At 41.2% G+C, this 22,741-nt stretch overlaps 2 protein-coding genes across 3 annotated transcripts; both read right to left on the minus strand.

The window, feature by feature from the left end:
- Positions 1 to 927: 927 nt before the first annotated feature.
- Positions 928 to 7,661, minus strand: tmem41b (transmembrane protein 41B). 2 transcript variants are annotated; one of them, XM_037449991.2, is made up of 7 exons: positions 7,433 to 7,661; positions 5,728 to 5,845; positions 4,777 to 4,905; positions 4,034 to 4,127; positions 3,652 to 3,756; positions 3,262 to 3,400; positions 928 to 3,169 (listed from the first exon to the last, which is right to left on the minus strand). In XM_037449991.2, exons 1-7 carry the CDS (start codon positions 7,527 to 7,529, stop codon positions 3,000 to 3,002), a joined length of 852 nt encoding a protein of 283 aa, XP_037305888.1. In that variant the 5' UTR covers positions 7,530 to 7,661; the 3' UTR covers positions 928 to 2,999. The 2 variants fall into 2 exon arrangements, with proteins under 2 accessions (XP_037305888.1, XP_037305896.1); XM_037449999.2 differs by lacking the exon at positions 4,777 to 4,905.
- A 429-nt stretch (positions 7,662 to 8,090) lies between these two features.
- Positions 8,091 to 22,657, minus strand: ipo7 (importin 7). Its single transcript, XM_037487151.2, has 25 exons — positions 22,461 to 22,657; positions 20,541 to 20,622; positions 17,920 to 18,073; positions 17,662 to 17,820; positions 17,026 to 17,182; positions 16,682 to 16,771; positions 16,475 to 16,569; positions 16,296 to 16,380; positions 16,064 to 16,198; positions 15,764 to 15,863; positions 15,604 to 15,680; positions 15,368 to 15,484; positions 14,543 to 14,632; positions 14,274 to 14,439; positions 14,013 to 14,173; positions 13,090 to 13,218; positions 12,366 to 12,432; positions 12,112 to 12,237; positions 11,423 to 11,520; positions 11,246 to 11,341; positions 10,875 to 11,095; positions 10,443 to 10,651; positions 10,124 to 10,330; positions 9,895 to 10,011; positions 8,091 to 9,137 (listed from the first exon to the last, which is right to left on the minus strand). The coding sequence occupies exons 1-25, from the start codon at positions 22,542 to 22,544 to the stop codon at positions 9,040 to 9,042; spliced, it is 3,120 nt and encodes a 1,039-aa protein (XP_037343048.1). The 5' UTR covers positions 22,545 to 22,657; the 3' UTR covers positions 8,091 to 9,039.
- Positions 22,658 to 22,741: the final 84 nt, after the last annotated feature.

The following is a 22,741-nucleotide window of genomic DNA, read 5'->3' on the forward strand; positions in this document are numbered from 1 at the left end:
AAGCTACTAAAGGTGCAGGCAACAAATTACCGACAAGGTCCTCTTATTCTGCTCTCATATCATTCGAGTTATTTGAGTGCTTCTTTATTTTTCCTCATTGTATAAATGCACCTCATATGTACATACAATGTGTTTTAATTTAGTCCATCTTGTAACTTTGAGAAAATTGTCTTATTTTGAAGAAGTTGTTCCCTTTTCCGACTCTGTTTCAGCTGGCTTTACACATCCACATAAATCAGAGCGTTGCAGTCGAAATGCATTGTGGTCCATCAACACCGCAGCAGCTGTAATCATCTGCCTTTAACACAACCATGAACCTAACATGATTTATACTTAATACGCTCGGCAGAAATGGTGCACGTGATGTTTTTTATTTGTATTTTTCCAGCCCTTAGATTTGAAGCAAATAATTAGTGGTTCATTATTGCAGAAGCATTTGGGTATCATAAACACACGCATACATCTATGTTTTCACTATTAGTCAAACTATTTAACTAGATTATAGGGAATTACTGTCGAATTAAAAATAAAACTCCCCACGATTGATTGGTGAACGAGACACTAGTTTAGCAGCTATGTTTTAATCTTTCCACCTGGTGGCACTAAAGTTCCCTTTGGTTCTGTCAGACTCGATATGAACAGTCCGCAGTTTCTTTCAGGCCATAGAGACAAATGTCTTGTTCTGTCTCGTTGACGTTCGCTGTAGGTTGTATGCTCCTTCAAAGTAAAAGAGCCCAGTCTACTTTCAAGCTTAATCCATAATTGCTGGTAAACTCCAACAATTGGAAGAATTCTAGAAAATGTGTTCATTGTTTCTGAATCCATTTCATAGTTGTGCTTCCACAAAAAGCTATTAAACCATTCGATGGTCCCCGGAGCATTAACCAACACTCGCTCTTTACAGCTCATTCTCAAAACTCAATTATATTGTGTAAAGATCATTTATTAATTCAATAAATATTAAAAGATTCGATTAGATAATACAGACTTGCATGACTGATGTGCATTCTCTAAACATTTCATATTGCAATAAATTACTTCTCAAACAGGAATACTGGTTTTTGACATTTTAACCGGAGGTAAGTTATCTCACTATATCTTTGGGTGATATGACAAAAAGAAAAATATTTCAAATTTGATTATATATTTACGGAGAAGTTCATAATAAGATTTGGTTGAAATATTGTAGAACATGGAGAAAGAATCAATCAATCAATAAAATCTAGCATCTTCTTTCCAAACTCATCATTAAAGAGAATATGAATGAAGTTCAATCAAGCTCCTATTTAAATATTCAGACAAAAGAGTAGATGTTTAGGGGAAATTTAAGGCATCTACAACTTGGTTTTAAACACCTTACCAAAGATGCACTTTGGAAGACGATATAGACGGAGGGAATGACTGTTTATCTGCGACACCGCTCAGATAAACCAGTAACAACAATAATCACAACCCAACCGTCTTTGAAAGAATCTGCATTCTGCCATAAAAAGCATGACAGGAGACAACGCTAAGACATTAGTATGCTCATACAAACAGTAAATTTATGTTTATGTAGCAGGGTTTGAGGGGTTAATGATCTCACAGTAGTACACACACATATTCTCATCAAGAATTGAACTAAACACAAGAAACCTTGAAATGCACAAAACCAACTGCTTCTATAAATGTGCCATTTTAAGAGATGAAAGGTTAAGTTACCTGCATCAATGTCCCTAGTAACCATCCAGAACTTGGGTAAGCATCAGCAATGAGTTACTTTGGAAAACCAGCAACAACAAAAAATAAACAAAAATCTAAAAACAATAACCTGCTTTCATTACTCAAGACACAATGATTACCATCCAAAAATAAATGAAGGACCAGGCATCATAATACATTTCACCTGGCAAACAATAAAAGCAGTCAGAAGCCATAGGTAAGGCATATTGAGGGCACTGGTGTGTCATCATAGTACGCACATCGCCATTTCTAGACTGGCATGGCAAACAATATTATTGCGTGGAGATGAACTCACCGATCATTCAAATATGTGATTTCTGGGAACTGATCTGCTCCTGGATTTCTCTCATTTACAAACCAACATGATTCAGTTTGGCTTTCATTTAAACCTTTCCACGTCGCATACTTCTCACCCCTCATAAATCAGTTGTGTCTACATCTCTCTTCACACCTCAATTACAAACCTGAAATTACATTTTTTGGAGTTTGGCATGCTGAAACTTTGACGTACTAAAATATTACATCAGCTTGGTTTGTTCTCTAAAAGTTAAAGTGAACTGCTGAAAACGTGTGTGGCAGCAGATGCAGGAACCTTTCAAGTAAGAAAAAATGAAGCCCCCTACATGACCACAAGAAGATAAAAATCTTTCCTCTTTCCTCACTGCGTATGTTTAAAAACTAATATCAAATAACCGTTATTGCTGTGGTGGTAAACTTTAGGTTTGGATTGGACACAACCATGGTGAAACAAATATCAAAAAGAGAGTGGAAATTAAAGATGCTACAAAGAGGCTGTAGAAAATTGATACGCAAAACAAATGTCATAGCAAAAGTAGTTTCAGTTAAAAAACAACAACTGATGTTTACACCAGCCTCAACAAGGTACTGTTTTTTTCCCCCAATTTCTAGCAAAAAAAAGAGAAACCAGAATCAGAATCAGAGTTTTACGCCAACATCCCACAAGTAGCACCTTTAATTTTCGGAGTCATAAAAATAATAATCAGAGCCTTCCATAAAAAACAAAAATCTAATGGATGCCACAATCACAACGTAGTCCACAGACACCCCCAAAAGCAGCGTACACTTAACACCGGGAACCCTCCCCCTGCCTGCATGTTGTGGTCAATGGGTGCTTGTTTGTGCCGGCGGCCTGAGACTTTCCAAATTAAAATCTGTGAATGAGACGGAGGCACAGCAACACGAGGGACAGCTTCACGTTCCTGAGCCGAGGGGAAAGGGACGCCAGGAGCGGACGAGGTGCCGAGGTTCTCGATGCTCTACGCCAGCTTCTTCTGCAACTTTTTCTGAAAGCAGACGGGCAAGATGGAGAGCACAGCGAGGACGCCGAGCACGGCCAGAGAGTTCCAGGACACGGCCTCGCCCGCCGTGGTCAGCTTGTACAGCGTTGTCCCTGCGTTGATGGCTACAAAGGATGGCGGGGCCACTCCTGTGGATCAGCAGGGTGGATTGAAGAGGAGTCAATGACAACAAAGGGCACCAAACATGGTATGGCCAGTTAGAAGAAGTAGACAGTCTTACCAAGAAAAGTACCAATGAAGAAAACCCCCAAAGGCACATTGATGACAGGTGAGGTGATGTTGATGAACCAGTTTGGAAGAAAGGGAGTTATCCTCAGGAAGATTATGTAGTTGATCAAATGATCTCGATGTTGTTCAACCTGCCAGCAAAGAGTCGAGAGCACAAGGTTTCATTGGTGACCTGAATTATCATACATTTGTCATCATAGTTATTTCAGGAACACCCCTTTACAATAACATTATACTTTTGGAAAATGCAACTTTAGCCTCCAGAGTTCCCTTGAAGATGAATTAACAGCATTCATACAGGGTGAATAGATGGAAAACACAAAAAGGCTCAGACAAATATACCTTCTATTATAAACTACAAATTCGGTGGTTAGGCTTTTACCTGATTGGACCACTTCTGTGCTCTTTCTGTGAGATATTTGTAGACAATGGGTCTGCCCACCAGATATGACAGCATGTAGCAAAAGGAAGCACCGAGGCCAGAGCACTGCAAGCAGAAGAATAAAGACATAGTTATAAAACATCGCTTACTTTTAAATACCCGTTTGCTTAGTTGCATACCTGAAAGATTGTGAAGGAGACCTTTTACTTCAAATGTAAAGAGAATCAATTCTAAGTTGTCGTTAGTGTTTCTATTCAAATGCTGGCCAGATTTTAAATGTTCAATTATGACAAAAAATGTATTGTTAAGAGGCATCATGCATCAAGGTTTCTATGCCAGAGCACAGTTGCTGAACTTACAAAATCCTACATTTCATACTCACCAAGCAGACTAAGAAAAGAGCCAAGGGGAAAGGGTAAAGATATCCAGAGAGGATGCTGAGGAAGATGGATCCTGGGATGGCAAACGTCTGCAGGCTGATAGAAGCGTTAAGGTTCCACTTTGTAACATGCATTATACACACACAGGCAGAGGCATCAAATAGAGACATTAGAAATAATTGCCAAAGATCTAGAAATACATCAAAAGCAAATCCAGCCGGCAGGTCTTTTAGAATATTTGATAAAAAGAACAATGGAAGCTGTGTTCTGCTGGAACGTTTTTCTCCTGCTAGTTCACTCATGGAGAGCAGCGGAACTGAAAATCTTTGGTAGAAATGTATGTTGCTTAAGATTTGACTGTCTGTGTATCCCAGCCTATGATCAATTATATATAAATATTCGTTACACAAAATAAGGCTTCGGAGCCATTTTTGTATTGTCATGAATGGTTTAGAAAAGCTACTCTTACATGAAGAATGGCAGACACTATTTTTTTATCCGATGCTGAACGGTTTCCTTTTGAGGACATGCTGCTTGAGGACATGCTGAGGACAACGCCATCACACAAAAAACTGAGCTTAGCTATTTTAGTGCGCCTCTGACCCCGTTTAAACATAACAAGAACATAGTTTGTTGTCATCACCTCGACCCGTACATTCTTTCAACACCTGACTTTCGGCCATGCATTCGTGAAAACAGACTTGATAAGAAGCTAAGTTAGTGGTAGATAGATATCCAACGATACAAAACATATGTCGCAAAGTAGGCCACCAAAACTTGGGAGTAGTAGGTGTCCTTGTATTTGGACAGCACAGTTCCCAAAGCTTTGGCATCATCCATGTCTTTAGGGATCTTGATTTTCTCCATTTCATCACTGAAAAGAAAATTAAAAAAGCATTCTAACATTTTTATACAACATTCTTTTCTCTTTTAATCACAATACAATGCGTACCAAAACTTGATTTGCTCAAATTGATAAAGTCACCTCTGGATTTAGAGTATCATGCAAAAATGAGTCGCTCGGTTCCACCTTTTCTAAGCACAGAAATACTGGAAAAGTCAAAGTCACCTAACCGCTATTTTGACCTTGCCCTGCCTTAGTGCATCTCACTAGCTTGACCAGTCTCGACCTCTGCCACAACAACATCATATGTACAGACCAACTGGGCTCTTTGTTAGGTGGCCTGTTAACGTTTTATCCAATTTATCTAAACCATTTACAACCTTTAAACGTCCGGTCCTCAGCGTAAAGGACATCAGGTTCTTCCGTCAATTATTTAATTATGTTTTCTGACATCTGTCATTCATATTACACAATATCATCTTGTCCTCTGTCTCTGCTTTAATTCTTTTAATAAACAATAAAATAATCAAAGCAGAGACAGAGGACATTATCATCTTGTCCTCTGTCTCTGCTTTAATTATTTTATTGTTTATTAAAAGAAAACTAATATATCTAATACTACTTTTCTATCTATCTATAATCTATAATAATCAAAATAGTAAAAAGTATTATACCCCCAACGTGGGGAGAAGCAGGACTAAATACATTTTGGTAATCGTGAGAATGAAAATAACATTACAAAAGTTTTTTTTTTTTAAATTATTTGTGAATACAGAATCAGTCGGCACTTTCAGCAATGAACATTTCTCTTTGGATAATTAAAATTGTTAAAATGAGAGGGGCGGAACTTACTCAGGAAGCTCTGGAAAGTTCCTGTACACCAGGTACATGACCGAGGCCGCGCAGGTGAAGATAGAAAACAAAATCAGGAGAGACATGCGAGCTGAGCCCCCTTCGGTATGCTGAGCCTCTGTTGGGGAAACACAACTTAATAACCAAATAATCCAAGAAGCTACTCCACAAAACAACAAACTAGCTACCAGGCAATGTGCAATTAGCTCTTGAGTTTCGCATCACTTGCTAGAGCCCAAAAGCAAACTGGACTTCTCCCTTATGGCAGAGTCTACCTGCTTATTAGCTGCTCTGTTAAATCATGCGCTCAATAAAGACGTAATGGAGAGCCTCACTTCCTGTGTCCGAAGGAAATGAGGGTGCGTAGTTGATTTAAATGTTTGCGTTTATCAACTGCAGCACTCAAGATACATGGTGAGATACAAGTGAAAGATTATCAGGGGAAACTAATTTCAAATATTAAAATTGAAGCTGGAAACAGTGCAAAAACATTTCCACATTTAACAGGAAGTCTTTCAAACTATTTTTTATGTAATATATACCTCCCTTTATACCTCTCTCTCGCCATCACTCTGCCTTTGGTGGTCCACTTGTTACCTGAGCTGCTCTGGGGGGCGCGGCATTATCAGAACAATTAGTTATTTGGTTTAACCTTCGCTTATGTTTGTATTGTTTTATCTTATTCTATTCTTATATCACACCAATCATGAAGACAAATTCTTCTATGTTTAATATATTTGGCAATGAATGGCTTCTGATTCGAATTGACCGGGTTGAGGAGTTGGCCAGAATTAATCAAATTCAGGTGGAAATCCCACGGAGATGTTCTGTTATGAGCGGAATGTGGGTAAATTATGTGGATTTGCCAAGGTATTGCACCTTAGTAAAGTTTTAAGAGGACTTCTATGCTTGAGTATTTAATTTTTTTGCAATCCAAGACATTTGGGGAGGGGGAAATTCTACTTTTGTAGAATGTAGCTAACCTGTAGTTATTAAGATACAACACACGTAGTTAGTGACGTCCAGTATGTGGCGCGTTGTTATAACAGTAAATTCCTTCCTACACAGATAAAATTCAATTATTAAAATGTAATTAAAAAAATTAAATATTTAAAAAATATATAACAAAGAGTTACATTATCATACAGACTACTTTAAAAAGAAACATAACCTAATGAAAATCTGACTTTCAGTGCATCTGACTAAAACAATACATTCATTTAGTTAAGTAATTTAAATATTCTCCGTCATGTATTGCTACAGAGAAACGTCCGGTTAAACACGGTGGGGAAACTTCCCCAAAAACCACGGCTCGTTGGACAGTCTTTGTTAACGCATATTTGTAACATTAGCATAGTTGGGAAAATAGATTTGCCTTTTGGTTTTTAAAGTAACGCTCATTAACACGGCTTGGTGTGTATTTTGTATAACTAGCTCCACCATGACAGCGTCATGTTATTTATTAACTAACGTTACAGCGTTAACCATCCGAGTCGTACTCGGCTAACTGTCCTCGCTAGCTGCCTGTGTGAACAACCGGTTCACAGCTAGCATTAGCATTAGCTCCTGTTCAGCATTCCGCCTGATCATAGAAGCAGATATGACGTTGCTAAGTCGCTACATTGCTACATCGAAGTTCCCTCACGTCCGATGGATTTCATTTTCCTCTGCTTTGCTTTACATTCAAGCCAGAACCGGAACCCACCTTTCAGCTCTTGCGAGTCACTAGCGCTCCCCTTCGCCTCCTCTTGAGTCGAGGACAAACCGTCATTTTCTCGTCTTTCCTTCCGCTTCTTGGCCATTTTACCAATTTAGCGTTTCGAGGTCAACTCTGGTCGCGGTGCGTGTTTAACAGCCGGTCGGGTGGAGTGACAGCCCGCTGACACGTTACTCTGGATGACCTTTCACCTTCGCGGCGCAGCAGGAAAACCCCGGTGTTATTCCCCACAGCGCCCCCAGGAGAAGGCGTCTCCATGACAACGGTGCAATCCCGCGGTAACCATTGCCCAGGCAGCAGAAGGCGACGTTACCGCTTTAATGATTTTAAGTCATTTTGAACAAATAATTCATTTGACTCTCGATTGGTAAGTGTCAGGTGTTTTGGACATGGATAGCCATATCAAACGCATAAAGTAAAAAAAAGGGCTACTCATCTCCAACGCAAAGAGAATTGGAATGAGATGAAAAAGGGTTTTCCGTGATCATATTTTTGCTTGAGAGCTGCTCATCGGAGAATACAAACATCTCACAAGGGTTTAAAAAATACTCATCTGAAGAAAAAGTTTATCCTTATTAACCTGTGAAATATAAAGTAGGAACATACATGAATCTGTATAAGGAAGTATTCAAGGTCATGGACTCCCGTGTTTTTATTTTTTATTTTTAATATGTTGTATATATAGATGGTTCATCCATACACCAACCAAAAGCTTGAGACCTTCACGATAAGTCCAATTGTACATGCTTCAATGATGTATTCAATTGTACTTTCAGTGCTCACAAACATGTCCTGTAGCCAGACTGAACACCATGAGCATTCTTTTATCCTGAAATCAATAGTTTCCGAGCTGCTTGCTGGTCCACTCTGTAAGCAGATGCTTGAAGAACAGCCATTACAGAAGTTGCTTGCAAAGTAACAAAGTTACAGCTGTTTATCATTTTAAATAGTCTTCAATTTAAAAAAATTTGCAGTCTGATACAGAAGGCTAGGAGACCTGAACAATATGAAAGTGCTAGTCATTAATTTACAGAGATCAGGCATCACATAGTGCTATGAAGTATCCAATATGCTACATATGAATACAACGGTTAACACTTTACAAATGCCTCTGGTTATTTTTCAAGGCTACTTGAAAAATCAATAACCTTGGCTCGTATGTACATAAACATGTGTTTGTTTATGCAGAAAATAATGTAATATCACCACTACCAGAGGTATAATCTTATTACAGCCATTTGGCCACAACTGCGATAATGAAATATTTAGTCCCATCATCAATTTCTAACTGTTAATCCCCCAAATTTGTTTTAGTGGGAAAACAAAAAAAAATTGCCATCATGGTATTCCCACACTGGGCTCCAGAAGACAACGTTGTTCAGAGCTTCTTCTCTTCATCGTGCTCAAGTTCTTGGTTTGTTTTCCCCAGCCATTGGTTGCATTTTAGTTGCTTTCCCATATCTTCTGGTGCTATTTCCCCATTTGACAGACTGAGAAGAACCAGTTCTGGAACCACTACTTAAGGGAACAACACAAGCTTTTTTTTTCACTTCACTACAATCAGTCACAGAGTAATAAAAAGTAGAACGGATGACTCAATTCATTCCCGGAGCAGTGCCTCCAAAGTTGAAAGTAGATGGCACCACTGGCGCTGTGAACTTGTACCCGCCGTGTTTCTCGATCATCTTGGACTCTGCAATAAGATAACAAGCAACAGTGCTTAAAAATCACAAATGTGAAGAGAAAGTCGTTTCCTCACGGGAAGTCTCGCCTTGTCAGACACTCCAAGACAGACAATGTGTTGTCACATAAAGACTTAAATCTTTTCCCTGCTTCCTGTGTCCACGGGACAAAAAGGAACAGAAATCAGAGACAAGACTAGGTGCCACACACTGTGATCCAACACGTTTCAGGGCATTTTATGACTTTATTATTAGTCAACAGACAGATAACAGTTATGAGGGGAGGGGGAGGAGATTGGGAACAACAGACTTAAACACTGCGGTTCATCAACAGCCTCTAAACACTAGGCCACAAGAGTCAACAAAAAGCCATGCAGGCAGAACGATCCACAGTGTATTGGCATTTTACAACTTAATTCCAACAAACATTCTTTTAAGAGTCATTTATTTTTTCTAAAATCATCCCAAATTCATACATTTGTGCCCATAAAAAAGGCACAAAGGTGGCTGATTGCAACATGCTTGACTGGTGTAATAATTGGATTAAGGCTATGAATAATAGTCATTTTAGTCCCGGTAAATAGATTAGATTTAATCGCATTTAGAAGAACATTTAGAATACAAAAAAAAAAAACAGGAAAAAAAACCAGAACTCAAAGAAAAAAAGCAGGAAATAGCATGTAAAAAATAATTTGCTTCATTGTCAGACTGAAGTGCCGCATCAGAGTTTAATTGGAAATTTGGATTGCAGTCTCAGCAGGCGCTCACCATGTGCTGCCCGTCTCTGGTCTGCAAGTGTGCCAATGTCCTGAAGGTGTTTGCCCTGATCCTCGTCAAGGGTCTGTGTTAGTGCCTGGTACCACGCTGGGTCGCGGCTCTGGATATCTGCATCACAGTAAAGTGAAGGAATTAGTGATTGATACTTGTTTTATGGAGACAATCCAATTGCAAGAGAAGGCTTAACACAAGGCTCCACATCAGCAGGTTGATATCTTACTCTGTAGTATGGCTTTGAAGATCTGATACTCGTCCACCAGGTTGTCTTCATCATCTACAGCTGTAGTGTAGCCCTCAAGTGCCGTTTCCTCAGCATCATCCTCCTCCCAGTCTTCATCATCGCCGTCCTCTCCCGCCTGCTTTGCCAGCATCTCCAGGTACTCCTGGCCTTCTTCATCAATGTCATCCTCGTCACTGCCCAGCTCAGCTACATTCATTCAGGGTTAAGGGAACACCTTAAAAAACACTTTATTCACCTTGCATAGTAATATTGACATAAACTGATGCCACACTGAATAAAGCAAGAACTAGCGCCTTACCATTGTCGTCATCATCTTCCCCATCTTCATCGTCATCGTCCTCATCATTCTCATGCTCTGCTCGACAGGCATACGCCCTCTTTAGGCCATTGAACAGAAGGATGGCTGCAGGAAGAAGCTGGATGGCCACCTGGTTGACCGCCTGAGGTCGGTGCTCGAGGTCAATGAGAGCACAAATCCCAAGAATGCACATCTTCCGGTCATGAAGGCTGAGGAGAGCAAAAGGGACCATTATTACCAGCCGATCGCACTAAAGAGCCCGAGAGACCAGCATCGGTCACTATGGAAAATTGTTAATAGTTGTGGCCATTGTTCACACAAAATAAAACTGAATTGATACTTGGTGACAATTATTGTCAATTCACTGTCGACTGTTTTAACAGTCAGGACTGGGTATACTCAAGATCTTGTTCGTACTCCCAAAACCCTTACCCGAGGAAGCAGTCGACATCTTTGAGCCACTGGGTTATGAAGTGGTTGGTGATGGGCTCCGTATTGTTTGGAAAGCGTAGGTTCTCCAGAGTGTTGAGGAGGAGCGGGGGGCTGTAGTAGAGTGCAGCGATAGCCACCTGCAGGCACATAGTCCTCAGCTCGCTGGTCTTCACCTCCCGTGTCAAACGCTCCAAAGCAGCAGTCACAAACAACGGCACAACCTGCAACAGACAGTTTTGCCCTATTAAAGATAAACTTACTATTATAATAACATTCCAAGTCACTTGTGAATGCATCCAAGAAAACACTCCACGCCCTTATTGGCCTCTTTTAGCTACCTAGCCCGAAGTGAAAATGTTCTAGATACCGACCTGGTCAATGCCTCGACCTTTGCACTGCAGAATGATAACCTCCAGTAGTTTTGCAGCATGGCACTCTGGGTCCTCACCAGGATCACCAGTTAGGACCTGAGCATAGTGACAGACTCCGGTTAACTTGCCAATCATTAGCTTGAAATTAAAGTATGTTGCAGAATACCATTATTGTACCTTCTTGCACATGCTATAGATGATCTCCAGGTATTTGGTGTCAGATAAGAGTGTATCTGTGTCGACTGTGACATAGTTGTGAAGAAGTGGCATCATATCTGAAACAGAAACATTCATTTTTTTCCCACAGCCAAACTAAAGAAAATCGGATGTTTCAGAATATGGACATGATACTAGGGCTGCATGGTATACCGGTTCAAACGGTACAAGATCTCTCTCGCGGTATGAAATTCTCACATACCGTTCATACCGGTGTTACGCCATAACAACTGAAGTTGCTCTTTGGCAGGTGGCAGATTCTATTTTTACACGTCAACACCGAGCGCCCGGTGGTCGGAGCTAGTTGTCTTACGTGTGTTGAGAGTGAGTCAAGGGTATAACAGTGAATAACCCACAACAAACTCTTTAGAGGGTAAAACTCCACAACAACTTGACACATAAACATTTTGTAATATTAATTGTACATTTATAAAATAAAAATCTTGTGGCCAGCGAGCAGCTGTTTGGGTAGCTGCAGTGGTTTTTGTAGTCAATGAATTATTGAGTTTACTTGAAAAAGCAATACCGTGATACCGTCAGAATGTTTAATACAGTGATATGGATTTTTGGCCATACCGTGCAGCCCTACATGATACTAATGATCTTACCATTTTATAATGCAAAAATCATGTTTTTAGCCAACCACTTACCTGTGAAGTAATCAAATCCATCTTGCTGGAAGACTTCATACACCAGCGGAAGGAGCTGCCACATCTGGGGGGACACCTGCTGGCATGTCAGGCTGTGAGCCAAGGACAAGATCTCCTCGTAGAACTCTAGAAAGAGAAAATGGGTTCAAGTAAGTCAGTGTAGGTAAATACCTTGCGTTTATCAATATATTGTCAGAGATAGCTTCAGTGCATCATGCTGCCGTAATGTGGCAGCACAGGAAGGACCTGCTCACCCAGTACATGTTGCTGCAGCACAGTGCCGATCACCTGCAGACAGATGCCTTCCAGCTGCTGGGTGATCTGAAAGAGCAAATGTTCAAGGCAATGACAATTTATTCAACATAATTTCTTGGAGAGGATGCAGCTGCTGCCATGATATCTGTACGATTGTATCTCAACAGGTGGCTCATATTTCAAATACTGGACTGTATCAACAGACGGAACATCCCGTTGCAGCCATCAAGCCGGAGTTCTAAAATTAGCGGAGACCTCAATAACAAGCTTTGAGCAACTCTGCAGACATGAATCATCTATGGATCTTCTCCACCAATGTTGCTAAATAATGGTGTGTGAACACTATGCTGTAGACATTTTAAATGGGTGAAAAACAGCAAGCATATTTTAACCAAAAGTTTGAAATGAACAGTAAAACATCATAACTGAAACGTTAGAAACTTTTAAGCCAGAAATGAATCATAGTGTCAAGTAATGCTTGATGAAATCACTCCTGTGTTTTAGCAGATACGGTGGCAAGGTATCAAGGTATCAGTCTGAGTCATTTAAACATAGTGAGAACAAGAGCGTGTTCCCAGGAGTTGGTGGGTGGCTGAAGTGTGTTGGCACGAACGCCGCAGCAGACCAGAGCGGATTCTGCAGAGGAAGTGGCTCAGAGATGAGTGATCCACCTGAAGTGTGTGTGTGTGTGTGTGTGTGTGGGAAGTGGGCTTCGCTGCTTACCTCTTTGTGGTCCTCCACTACACTTAGCAATGTGTCGATGGTGTTGAGGATGCCCATGGCCGTCACAGCCTTGTCATCTCCTCCTTCCTCATCAGGGCCCGTCTGAATCACCTGGTTGAACGTCATAGCCTGACAGAGCATACAGAGACTATCTCAATTATCTGTAAGCATCCATACATTTCACCAGTGACTGAAGCTCAGTGGAGAGCAGGGTGGTCCGTCAATCACACAATTATAGGTTTCAATATCCGGCGCCGCTAGTCTACATGTCAATGTGCCAGACACTTTACCGCAAAAAAGCTTTCCTAGCAGCAGCTATGATGTGTGAGTGGTAAGAATGTTAGCTAGATTCCTTCGAGTGTATAAATGACCGGGTGAACGGCGGCATGTAGCGTTAAAGCGCGTTGAGTGGTCGGAAGACTAGAAAGTACAGTGTATTACTCCTTTACCACAACATAGACCGACTAATTCATTAAACCCACGCTTAAAACAATAAAGGGAGCCTCCTAAATGATCAAATATTTTTCTTAAAAGCAAAATGGAGGATATGTGGGTAATATAAATGGACTGTATGCCGCTTTTCTAGTCTTCAGACCACTCAAGGCGCTTTAATACTTTAGGTCATCATTTACCCATTCACACACAGATAACAGCAGCTACCATACACATGCCCATCAGCAACTTGCAATCTCACACACAATGTCACAGCAGCAATGTTGGGGTTGTGTTGTTGCCATCATTGTAAGGCACGTTAGTTTTGAGAAACCCGATCAAGTGGTTGCCTGTACTTAAAATGTATTTTTCTGGAACAATTAGACCATTTTAAACACCATTTTTTTGGGCACTTACATTTCAGGGTGTAATGGATGCTTTTATACGAAATGGAGACATGAACATGCAGCGTCTTTAATGCATGCACTTACCAGATGCTGTGTCATCTCGACTGCAATTGGAGTCACTTCCTCACTGTATTCACAAATCATCTTCTGTATGACATTGGTGAGGTCATCGTTTTCCGTTTCCCTGACTATGTGCAGGAGGGCTTGCATCACAGGCCGGATAAAGGGTGTGATATATTCTTTGGCTAAATAATAAACACAAGTTAGTTGAGAACTTCAAACCTAAACATACATCAAAACCTTTTATATAAATGCAGTCAGTAAAACTCCTGCAGTTTGACTCACCTTTCTCCTGGTTGCTGATGAGAACCTGCAGTGCAATAGCAGCCTCCACCTTAACTGGCATCTCGTTGTCGTTGATTAGACAAAGGCGGGTCAGCTCAAGAGCAGTCTGTAGATTCTGGTCGATTTTGAACTTCACCTCACAGAAGTAATGCAGCACCCAGCAGGCCTGTTTGAAAATAATAAACGCAAGAGACAAGTTTGTGTTTAATCAAAGCCACTATTCCGTAATGCTAAGTCTTCGGTTTACCCGTTAGGGCATGATGACTTACTCTGGCTCTCATGTAGCCCAGCTCACTGCGGAACAAGGGGAAGACGTGATTCTGCAGCATGAATTCCATCTGGTCCTTATAAATCTTTTTCTGTAGAGAGAAAGAGATAAAAGCTGTCAAGTTTCACAAGGTAGTCAAACCTCATCAAGTATGCTGCACGGTTAACTTTAAACTGTTAAAAAAAAAAAAAAGGAAATCATCAACAACTCATTGTATACGGTCTAGAAATCTGCTGTTCAGATTGGGGATGAGAATCTAGAATCTATTCATGTTGAGAACCGGTTTATGACCAGAGTCCTTTGATCCACATTCCCCTGGGACTCTCGAGCCTTCTTCCTTTTGTTTTTGTCACGCCATGTACGCTTTGGAGTATATGACGTGACATGCTTTAAGTTTGTTTGGGACTGCAGCACGGCCGCATTGGTGGGCACCATGGCACAGAAGAAAACAACAGGACTTTCCAACCCGAGGTGACACACCCTATTTTCCTCCTGATAAGGCTACCATATAAACAACAAAACGGAAAAGAAACTAGCAGAAGAACGCATTAACGTTGCCGTAGGCAGTTGTTTGGCAGCAGTTTTTTTTTTACTGTGCAGAATAAAGCCAAGTTAACAAAGTTCCAGTCCATTCCAGTATGGTGCATTCAATCTATTCAGTAAAAATAAGTATTGGTGAAGTAGAATCATAACATCATGATACATTGAAATTGAATACATATTCAATTTGTATTCAAAACCGGTTCTGCTGCAAATGAAAACAAATGTGTAATTGGTGTGTAAAGATGAACCGTGGAGGAGGTAGAGCTGGTTGAGAGTTACTTACCTTCAGAAGGATTTCAGCCAATGAGCCAATCATGTGGAGGGCACCATCTTTTTTCCTGGGGTCAGTGGCGGGATCGGTGAGAATCTGGTAGCAGAAGCCCATTGTCTTTTGCAGCACCTAAGCACAACAAGAGCATTCCGGATTAGGCTTCAAGAAATAGAAAAAATATTCCTATATACAATTCCTAAGTGACCAGAAATCTAAGCTGTTGAGGAAATAAAAACAATTCAGCTCGCCTCTTTCCTCTTGTTGCAGGCAGTGAAGAGGAGTGTCTGGGCTGCTGTTGTTGGGGAGATGAAGTCCTCAAACACATCTAAAGGGGACAGCAGAGATAGTTAGGAATCACAGGTGCAAAATAACACTTTTGAATTCAAAACATCAACTTTTTCTGCTTACCAAACTTCATGCGAATGTACTCATATGGATCCTCCTGCCACAGTTCCTCATCACTGTCTGTGTAACACATGAGGGGGAAGACCACATCCTGAATGATGCCCTGAAAAACAATTCACAAAAAAAGTCACAATCAGGGAGTGAAGTTGATTGCAGTACTTTCTGGTAAAATTGTATTTATTGTCAGCACTTTAGCTTCATGGTGCCCACCAGACCATAAAAAACGTTTTACCATGTTGTTACTACCAAGCTACACACTGAGATGTGTCATATTAAGGCTATTTAGATATGTTTTACATGTACCTGGATGTGTGGTTTGAGGTTTCTCCACGTGAGAGCATGTGCTATGCCCTGGTTGATGTAGTTGAGGGTCTGCTGGAGTACTCTGGGAGCCACATACTGCTTTTCCTTGAACTGGTATAAGACTTTCAGCAGCACCTAGAAGACAAAAGGCACAAGGAAAAAAAAGGTGAGCTTCATAAGAAACACAGCCGGACTTGAGAGCCACTGCTGGCATTACATCTTAAGTTCTTACCTGCTGTGCAGGAACTGCATACTCCTTGAGGAAAAGTTCGGCAAACTCGGCATACTCTTTTGTTGTGTTGCCTGGGCTTCCATACCTGCAAAAAGACGGGTTTAATATAGCAACGGTTATTGTTAACCAAGTAAGTTATACAAAAAATTAAAAAGGTGAGTGATTTGTGTATTTTTTACCTCTCAAACAGACGGGCCATGATGTGGAGAGCCCACTTCTTACACTTCCACCACGGCAGCTCAGGGCGCTCATCTTCATCTATCTGCATCGTCTCCTGCACAGACCAAAAACAACAGCTTTTGGATTACTGAAATGGTGGGCGGGAAATCCTTTGTAAGTAGTAACAGGGATTGTTGGGACAATCTGAATGCATTTTGTCTTTTTACCGGCGGCACATCTCGATCGACTACTGTCTTCAAGATCTCCATCCACTCAGTCAGGTTCTGTCTGTTGATGAGTTCCAGAGGGAGGTTGTACTGTGGAGATTAACAAGTACATTTCTTTAGGACAAATCTTACTACATATATTCATTAAAGATTTGAGAATGAAAAGTAATTAATAGAGGTGGCGCTGTGACCAAGAGCCGCCGTTATGCAGACTTTTCACATGGACGGCAGAAGGCCTGCTCAGTGAACAATTTCAGATAACATGACAGCATCAGAATCTAGTATTCTTATTCTTCATAAAAGCCCATTCCCTTAAGAGAAGGTGCCATGAGCTGTGACATTACCTGGAAGAGGGCATACAAGATTTTGAAGATCTGTTTCTGTATGAGGACGGAGTCACTTGAGTGGTCAGGGATCAGCAGGATGAAGCGTTCCTTCAGCATGGGCATGAAGATGTGCATGGCAGCCACCAGAGGTTGACGCTCTTCTGGTTTCTTGTATCTGTTTCACACACGGGTTACATCCGCCACACAAGCACAATGTCAGCCACATGGCATGCGTTATAAGGGCAGTCAATAAAAAAGAACTATTGACTCATTTTGAAATTCATTAATCAAAGTTTATTTTTCTTCTAAAGACTAAATCTGAAAACTATTCAATTTATAAAGTGTGTATTTTAGACACTGTTTAAATTGTACTATTTTTAGTATTATTCCACCAGGTGTAACATGTTGAACTAGCTGCTGTCCTCGTGCACTTTGCTGTGCTCTCAACGCTCCATCATTTGACGGCGTGCCAACAATCTCCCCACATCCAGCCGGGACGTTTTCCAAACCACTGTCTTTTAGGGACACAGCTGCGCGGTTTCATTTCCAGTGTCAACTTTGTTCCAGCACATCGGAAGTAAACATAGTTGCGCCAACTGATAGTGTTAATTTGAAAGTTGTAATATGAAATTAAGATTGCAAGCCCTGACTTACTCATAGTTTTTGACGAGCTGGTAAAGACAGAGCAAGATGCCCAGCCATCCTGCACTGTTGTCCGACTGCAGGTAGAAGCCAATCTTGTCCACGATGGTCGTCCACTTGCCAGGGTAGTCGTGCTTGATCATGTGGTGGATACATGTGGTCAACTGGACTCTGACAAGTTTGAAAGCACATGATTTTGATCAATTTAGAAAACAGCGCTATCATGCAAACATCAGAAAAGGGGATGGGTGGGAGTGTTTGTGTGTTTACCTGATGCGCTCGGGGGAGTGGATGATAGCCTCCACTATGTTGTCTCGAATGAACAGCCGGTCGTCGTCAGGGATGTTATTGACAGGAGTCTCTGTGCTTGAAGCCTCGCCATCACTCCAGTGTTGAGTTATCATGTTCTTAAGGTAAATCACACCTGAGGGAACAACACACAGGTCAGCCCTTTAACAGCACAGAATAGGCATATTTTCTTTAAAAGCTAAATGTTCCTTGTCTTGCACACACCAGGGCACGTGATTGAGAGTGCTCTGTAAAGCAGCTGTCGATGCGGTGAGGTTTCTCTTAAATGTGCACCCATCGTATTGAATGCACCTGGATCACCATGGCTGTAAACGCTGAAATAAATTCTTCCATCTGTAGTTCAGTAGTTTGGAATGTGTGTCACACGAGTGCGAGTCGGGTTCACATCTACCACGTGGGCCCCGCTCCCGGGTGTCTGGCGGAGTGGGCGAGTGAGGGCCGGGAAGCGAACTTCAGACTGCTGACACAAATGTCTGCTGCACTAGCTGGGCGATCATAATCCAGTCTATTAAAGCTGACGGAGCACAAAGCCCGACCCCTCTGCTTGTGACCGAGAAACCACACCATCACCCAAGACCGCAACGGACCCATCAGACAAATTAGAGTTAGGGGCAGGAGGACAGATCCTTTGAAATGTCTAGTTAAGTGAAGTCGTAATATATGGTAGCAAATGACAAATTGAAACTCAACTGGGAAGATAAATACAACGCAGACTTCAGCTATGCCACAGAGGTGCTCGTTTGCGTGGAGTCCTCAAAACTCAAATGAGATTAATGGAATCAAGAGGGGGGAAAAACTAAAAGATTTTTAAAATGCATCACGTAGTGGAAATGCTGCCAAAACGGATTAAAAAAGAACTCAAACCCACATTTTATCAGTTAGACCACCGATTAATGCCTTCAATCATCTACTCACATAAAATATTTCTAAAGCCAAATTAAATCAGGACAGCGAAAAAGCATATTGTACGGTTTTCTAACAAAGCTAGAAAGCCGCCGGATGAACAACTTGTGGGCCCTGTGTTTCAACCAATTGCACAAAACAAGAAGTAATGACAACGCGTGTTTCAACAGAAGCGTTTCATGGACACGATTCACCGCAATGGTTGTCAAAAGTAAACAGAGGGCCATCTCCCATTTCTATTTAAAATGTTTCTCAGAGATCGGGAGCATAATTCCCGCATGACAGACTGCTGTGTAGCAGTCGCCAGCAGCCCGTGGTTTAATCAGGTGACACTTGTGTCATAGCCTACACAGTAAATGCCTTAAATCACCCCTGATCTAGCTGCCCGTCAACTGTATACACGTATACATCCAAGACCGTGTATAAAAACTATATACAGTCCAAGGAGCTGACAGCTAGTGATGGACATGGCAAAGTTAGAAGGATACTATTGTGACACTTTGACCATGAAATACATAAACTTTAGATCTGAAGTCACTGTGTATATGAAGTGTGGGTTCCTCAAGTAAAAAAACACCAATGACTTTTAGAATTATGGAGTGTTTAAACATCTAGCAGAATAGAAATGTGCAACTTTACAATGGAAAATCTCAGAGTCAAATTCTTGATTTGGTGTTTTTATACTTTCTGCAATGAATTAGTGGGCATCTTTTCCCCGAACACCTATGAAAGCAGCATTTGACACAAGCAAAATATGCCATATTTACCAGATTGCACGTGTCCACTGCTCTTCGAGCCACTTCAGCCACACAGAAACGCAAGTGTGAATCACGCAACATGGCTAAATTATCTCTTTGGAAGCCATTATACAAGTGACCGATTTAACTTGGGATGATAGAATTTCTGGTCTATTTCTCATATTTTGCAAAAGGATCAAATTTGATTCACTCTCAGGATAAAGTGGTGAGTAACACAGAGCCAGAGACAACCCACATAACAGTGAAAATAGAAAATGACCACTTAAATTCCTCAGCCAATGTAATCTAGTTTGAAGCATTGACATCATGTTTAAGTAGTGATCCAGCTTTGAGAATAATTATTTCTATGTCTTTATATCTCAATCGAACTCTGGATTTATATTTAGCGATTTAATCTCAGTTGAATATGAAAGTCATACATTTAACATTCAACCGTCTAATGTCTCAAAATGTCAATAGCAAATTGGTGTATTTGCTTTTAGACTGAATGGGAGAAGAGCTGCAGACTAAATAGTGTTAGATGTCAAATGCATTAAACGGGTGCCATCTGTTCACAGCTTAACCCTTATCAGTCTGTATTTAATCTCTATCTCAGTTTTACTTCAAATCACTTGACTGTAAAGATTTGCTGGTTCCGCTCTTCTAGCTGCCACCAGATAGCAAAGACTACACCTTCATTTTGAGTGATTCATTTAAAGCACAATCTTGAAGATTTTAATTTAATTAAATGTCTCCTGTGTCAGATTCCCTCACTGAAGGAGGTAACAAAGTGCTACTAAATCAAAGACAATATAGTTGTTTTAGATCTAATAGAAAGGGTAAATGAGCCAGGAATGAAAAAGGGGTATTACCATGAATAAGACATGCAGGAGGGATATTATGTATCTTTACTTTTTTTCACAAGCCAAGGTCTAGACTTACCTGCTTGCCTGACAGGCAAGTCCAGCTGATCAGACATAGTGACTCGCAGCAGCGTGGACAGAAAGTTTACCTGGGAGTGACCCTGAAAAACCAGAACGGAGAACAGTTGGATGGAAAGCAGTCGTAAAACAAACAGATTCAGTTTTCTTAGAAGTAGGTGTCACATTATTAGCATGAATCCTAAAGAGTAATTAAGGCAGGAGGTTGTATTTTAATCATGGCAAATTCAGTAGATTGGGTTTACCTTACGGATGTCACACACATTATCTATTGCATCGTTTAGACGTTTACGAATAATGTTGGGCCATGTCACATTTTAACATGTCTTGAATAAAAAAGAAATGCCGTGAGATTAAAAGATTGTGATTTTTTCATGCCATATTCAATTTTTATCTGACCGTTTTCCTCAAAAAACAAAGTCAGAGTTACGACTAACCAAAACATAAGATTTACTCCATCTTCCTTCAATAGAGAGGACTTTTTATTCTGTACACAGAATACTCTCCATGCCTGTCAAGTAAGTCATTACTATGAATGCAACTGTGGGAAAAAAACAAAGACATTTTCACTGCCAAAAATAAACGAGGAAAAACAACCTGAACACGTGTGCTTTGGCAGAATTATCATCACTTTCATGTACAGCACAAAGGAGGCCATAGTTTGCGATTGTGACTTGGATGGCACCGACATGTGGAGCTTGTGCGTGACATGCACACAAATGAGGCATCATCTTCGTCATCAATACAGCCGACAAAAACACTATCTGACTTCTAAACATCTTCAGGAAAAACGACCCCATCATGACATGAAAGCGTCAAGTTACTACTAACCGATAAGTCGTTTTAAAAATGGGGAAACCATGCAAAATTAATATTATCCGTAACCATATAAATAACGATACGTGTCAAATGAGAGGACTCGATAACCTCTACTTGAAGTCAAGTTAAAGTCCAGTCCATGAATGTAAACTAAATACTACAGAATAAAGTTATATAACAATCTTACAAATACAAAACTAACGTTACTGTTGTAACCTCCCTTAAGTGTAAGTTAGTTCTTGACCACATACCTAAAACCCGGGAGGAAACACTAACAGGAGAGAGAGAGGGAGAGAGAGAGCGATCAGCGCTTTTATAACAGCTCGGCTGCTTGACCCGGACTCGCTAACTTGGTAACTTAACGTTAGCTCACGTGGAACTCGGCTAACGTGGAACTTGAAATGAAATATGTTCGGCTGAGTAGCTACAAAACCCCACATCTTATAATAAATAATGCTACGCGAAGGGACAACGGAATGCTAGTGTATTAAAAACATTGCGTTGCTGGATAATGTCATCACTTAAGGGCTTGTCACAGTGACACGTGAGCAGCAGCTTTGTAGCGGAGCTATCCCAAAAGTAAGCTAACTTAGCTAGCCGACGTTAGCCGCACAGCTAAGACTAAGTATCAAACGGTCAAATACGCTAACTAGCACGCGCCCCACGTTTTAGGGCGCGTCACTTGCCGTTTATCGCGTCGCTCGTGTTATTCTTACGTCGTGTCAGCTCCGACATTGACATAACTAAAGTGTGGGTGGCGATCTAAAAATGATCTCCTTAGCGGAGCTAGCTGGTTGGAGTTAGCATTAGCGACACAGCTGGCTTCATATGAAGCTAACGTTGGTTACTGACACATGAGTGTCATCAAAATTAAAATAGCGTTGGATTCATATTAATGGCTCAACTTAGTTGATAGGAAAGAGGTCACATTGTGAAGTATAACCGCTATTTGAGTGGCGAAATTTAGCCCACGATCTGTCCCAGCAGCGGCAGCAGAGCTCAGCCTGCGTGATCGCTCCATCTTGATGTTGTGAACGGCCGAGGCCCGACGGAGCGCCGCGCCACAACCTCCATCACTATTACCGCCGAGCTCAACTTTTACCTCGTTCAGCTGTCTCTCCGCGGCCTCCCGTAGATTGGGGTCCATCGTGCCCCGAAGGGCCTCGACCAAAGAGTCAGGATCCATTGCGAAAACTCTGCTTACGGCTCGGATTTTTTTATTTCAGAAGTCTATCAGTTCCCAGTCACTGCGCACATGGACGCACGGCTCTCCGGTTACCCGGCGCGAAAGGAAGCAGCGAATAAAGTACCCGGATAGAACAGCGACAAATGTGTGCAACGCGAACATCCGGTGTGGAAAGCAGAATCTTGGGAATTGTAGTT

The sequence above is a fragment of the Pungitius pungitius genome, chromosome 4 (genome assembly GCF_949316345.1).
Source record: "Pungitius pungitius chromosome 4, fPunPun2.1, whole genome shotgun sequence".
Taxonomy (NCBI): domain Eukaryota; kingdom Metazoa; phylum Chordata; class Actinopteri; order Perciformes; family Gasterosteidae; genus Pungitius; species Pungitius pungitius.

Coding starts and splice junctions, on each gene's coding strand:
- ipo7 (XM_037487151.2), bottom strand. CDS start 22,544: ATGGATCCTGACTCTTTGGTCGAGGCCCTTCGGGGCACGATGGACCCC. Junction 14,440..14,542: donor TGGGCTACATGAGAGCCAGA/GTAAGTCATCAT, acceptor ATTTTCAAACAG/GCCTGCTGGGTGCTGCATTA. Junction 11,096..11,245: donor AAGGTCGAGGCATTGACCAG/GTCGGTATCTAG, acceptor TGTCTGTTGCAG/GTTGTGCCGTTGTTTGTGAC.
- tmem41b (XM_037449991.2), bottom strand. CDS start 7,529: ATGGCCAAGAAGCGGAAGGAAAGACGAGAAAATGACGGTTTGTCCTCG. Junction 3,757..4,033: donor CTCTTTTCTTAGTCTGCTTG/GTGAGTATGAAA, acceptor TTCTGCTTGCAG/TGCTCTGGCCTCGGTGCTTC. Junction 3,170..3,261: donor CTTCATTGGTACTTTTCTTG/GTAAGACTGTCT, acceptor GCTGATCCACAG/GAGTGGCCCCGCCATCCTTT.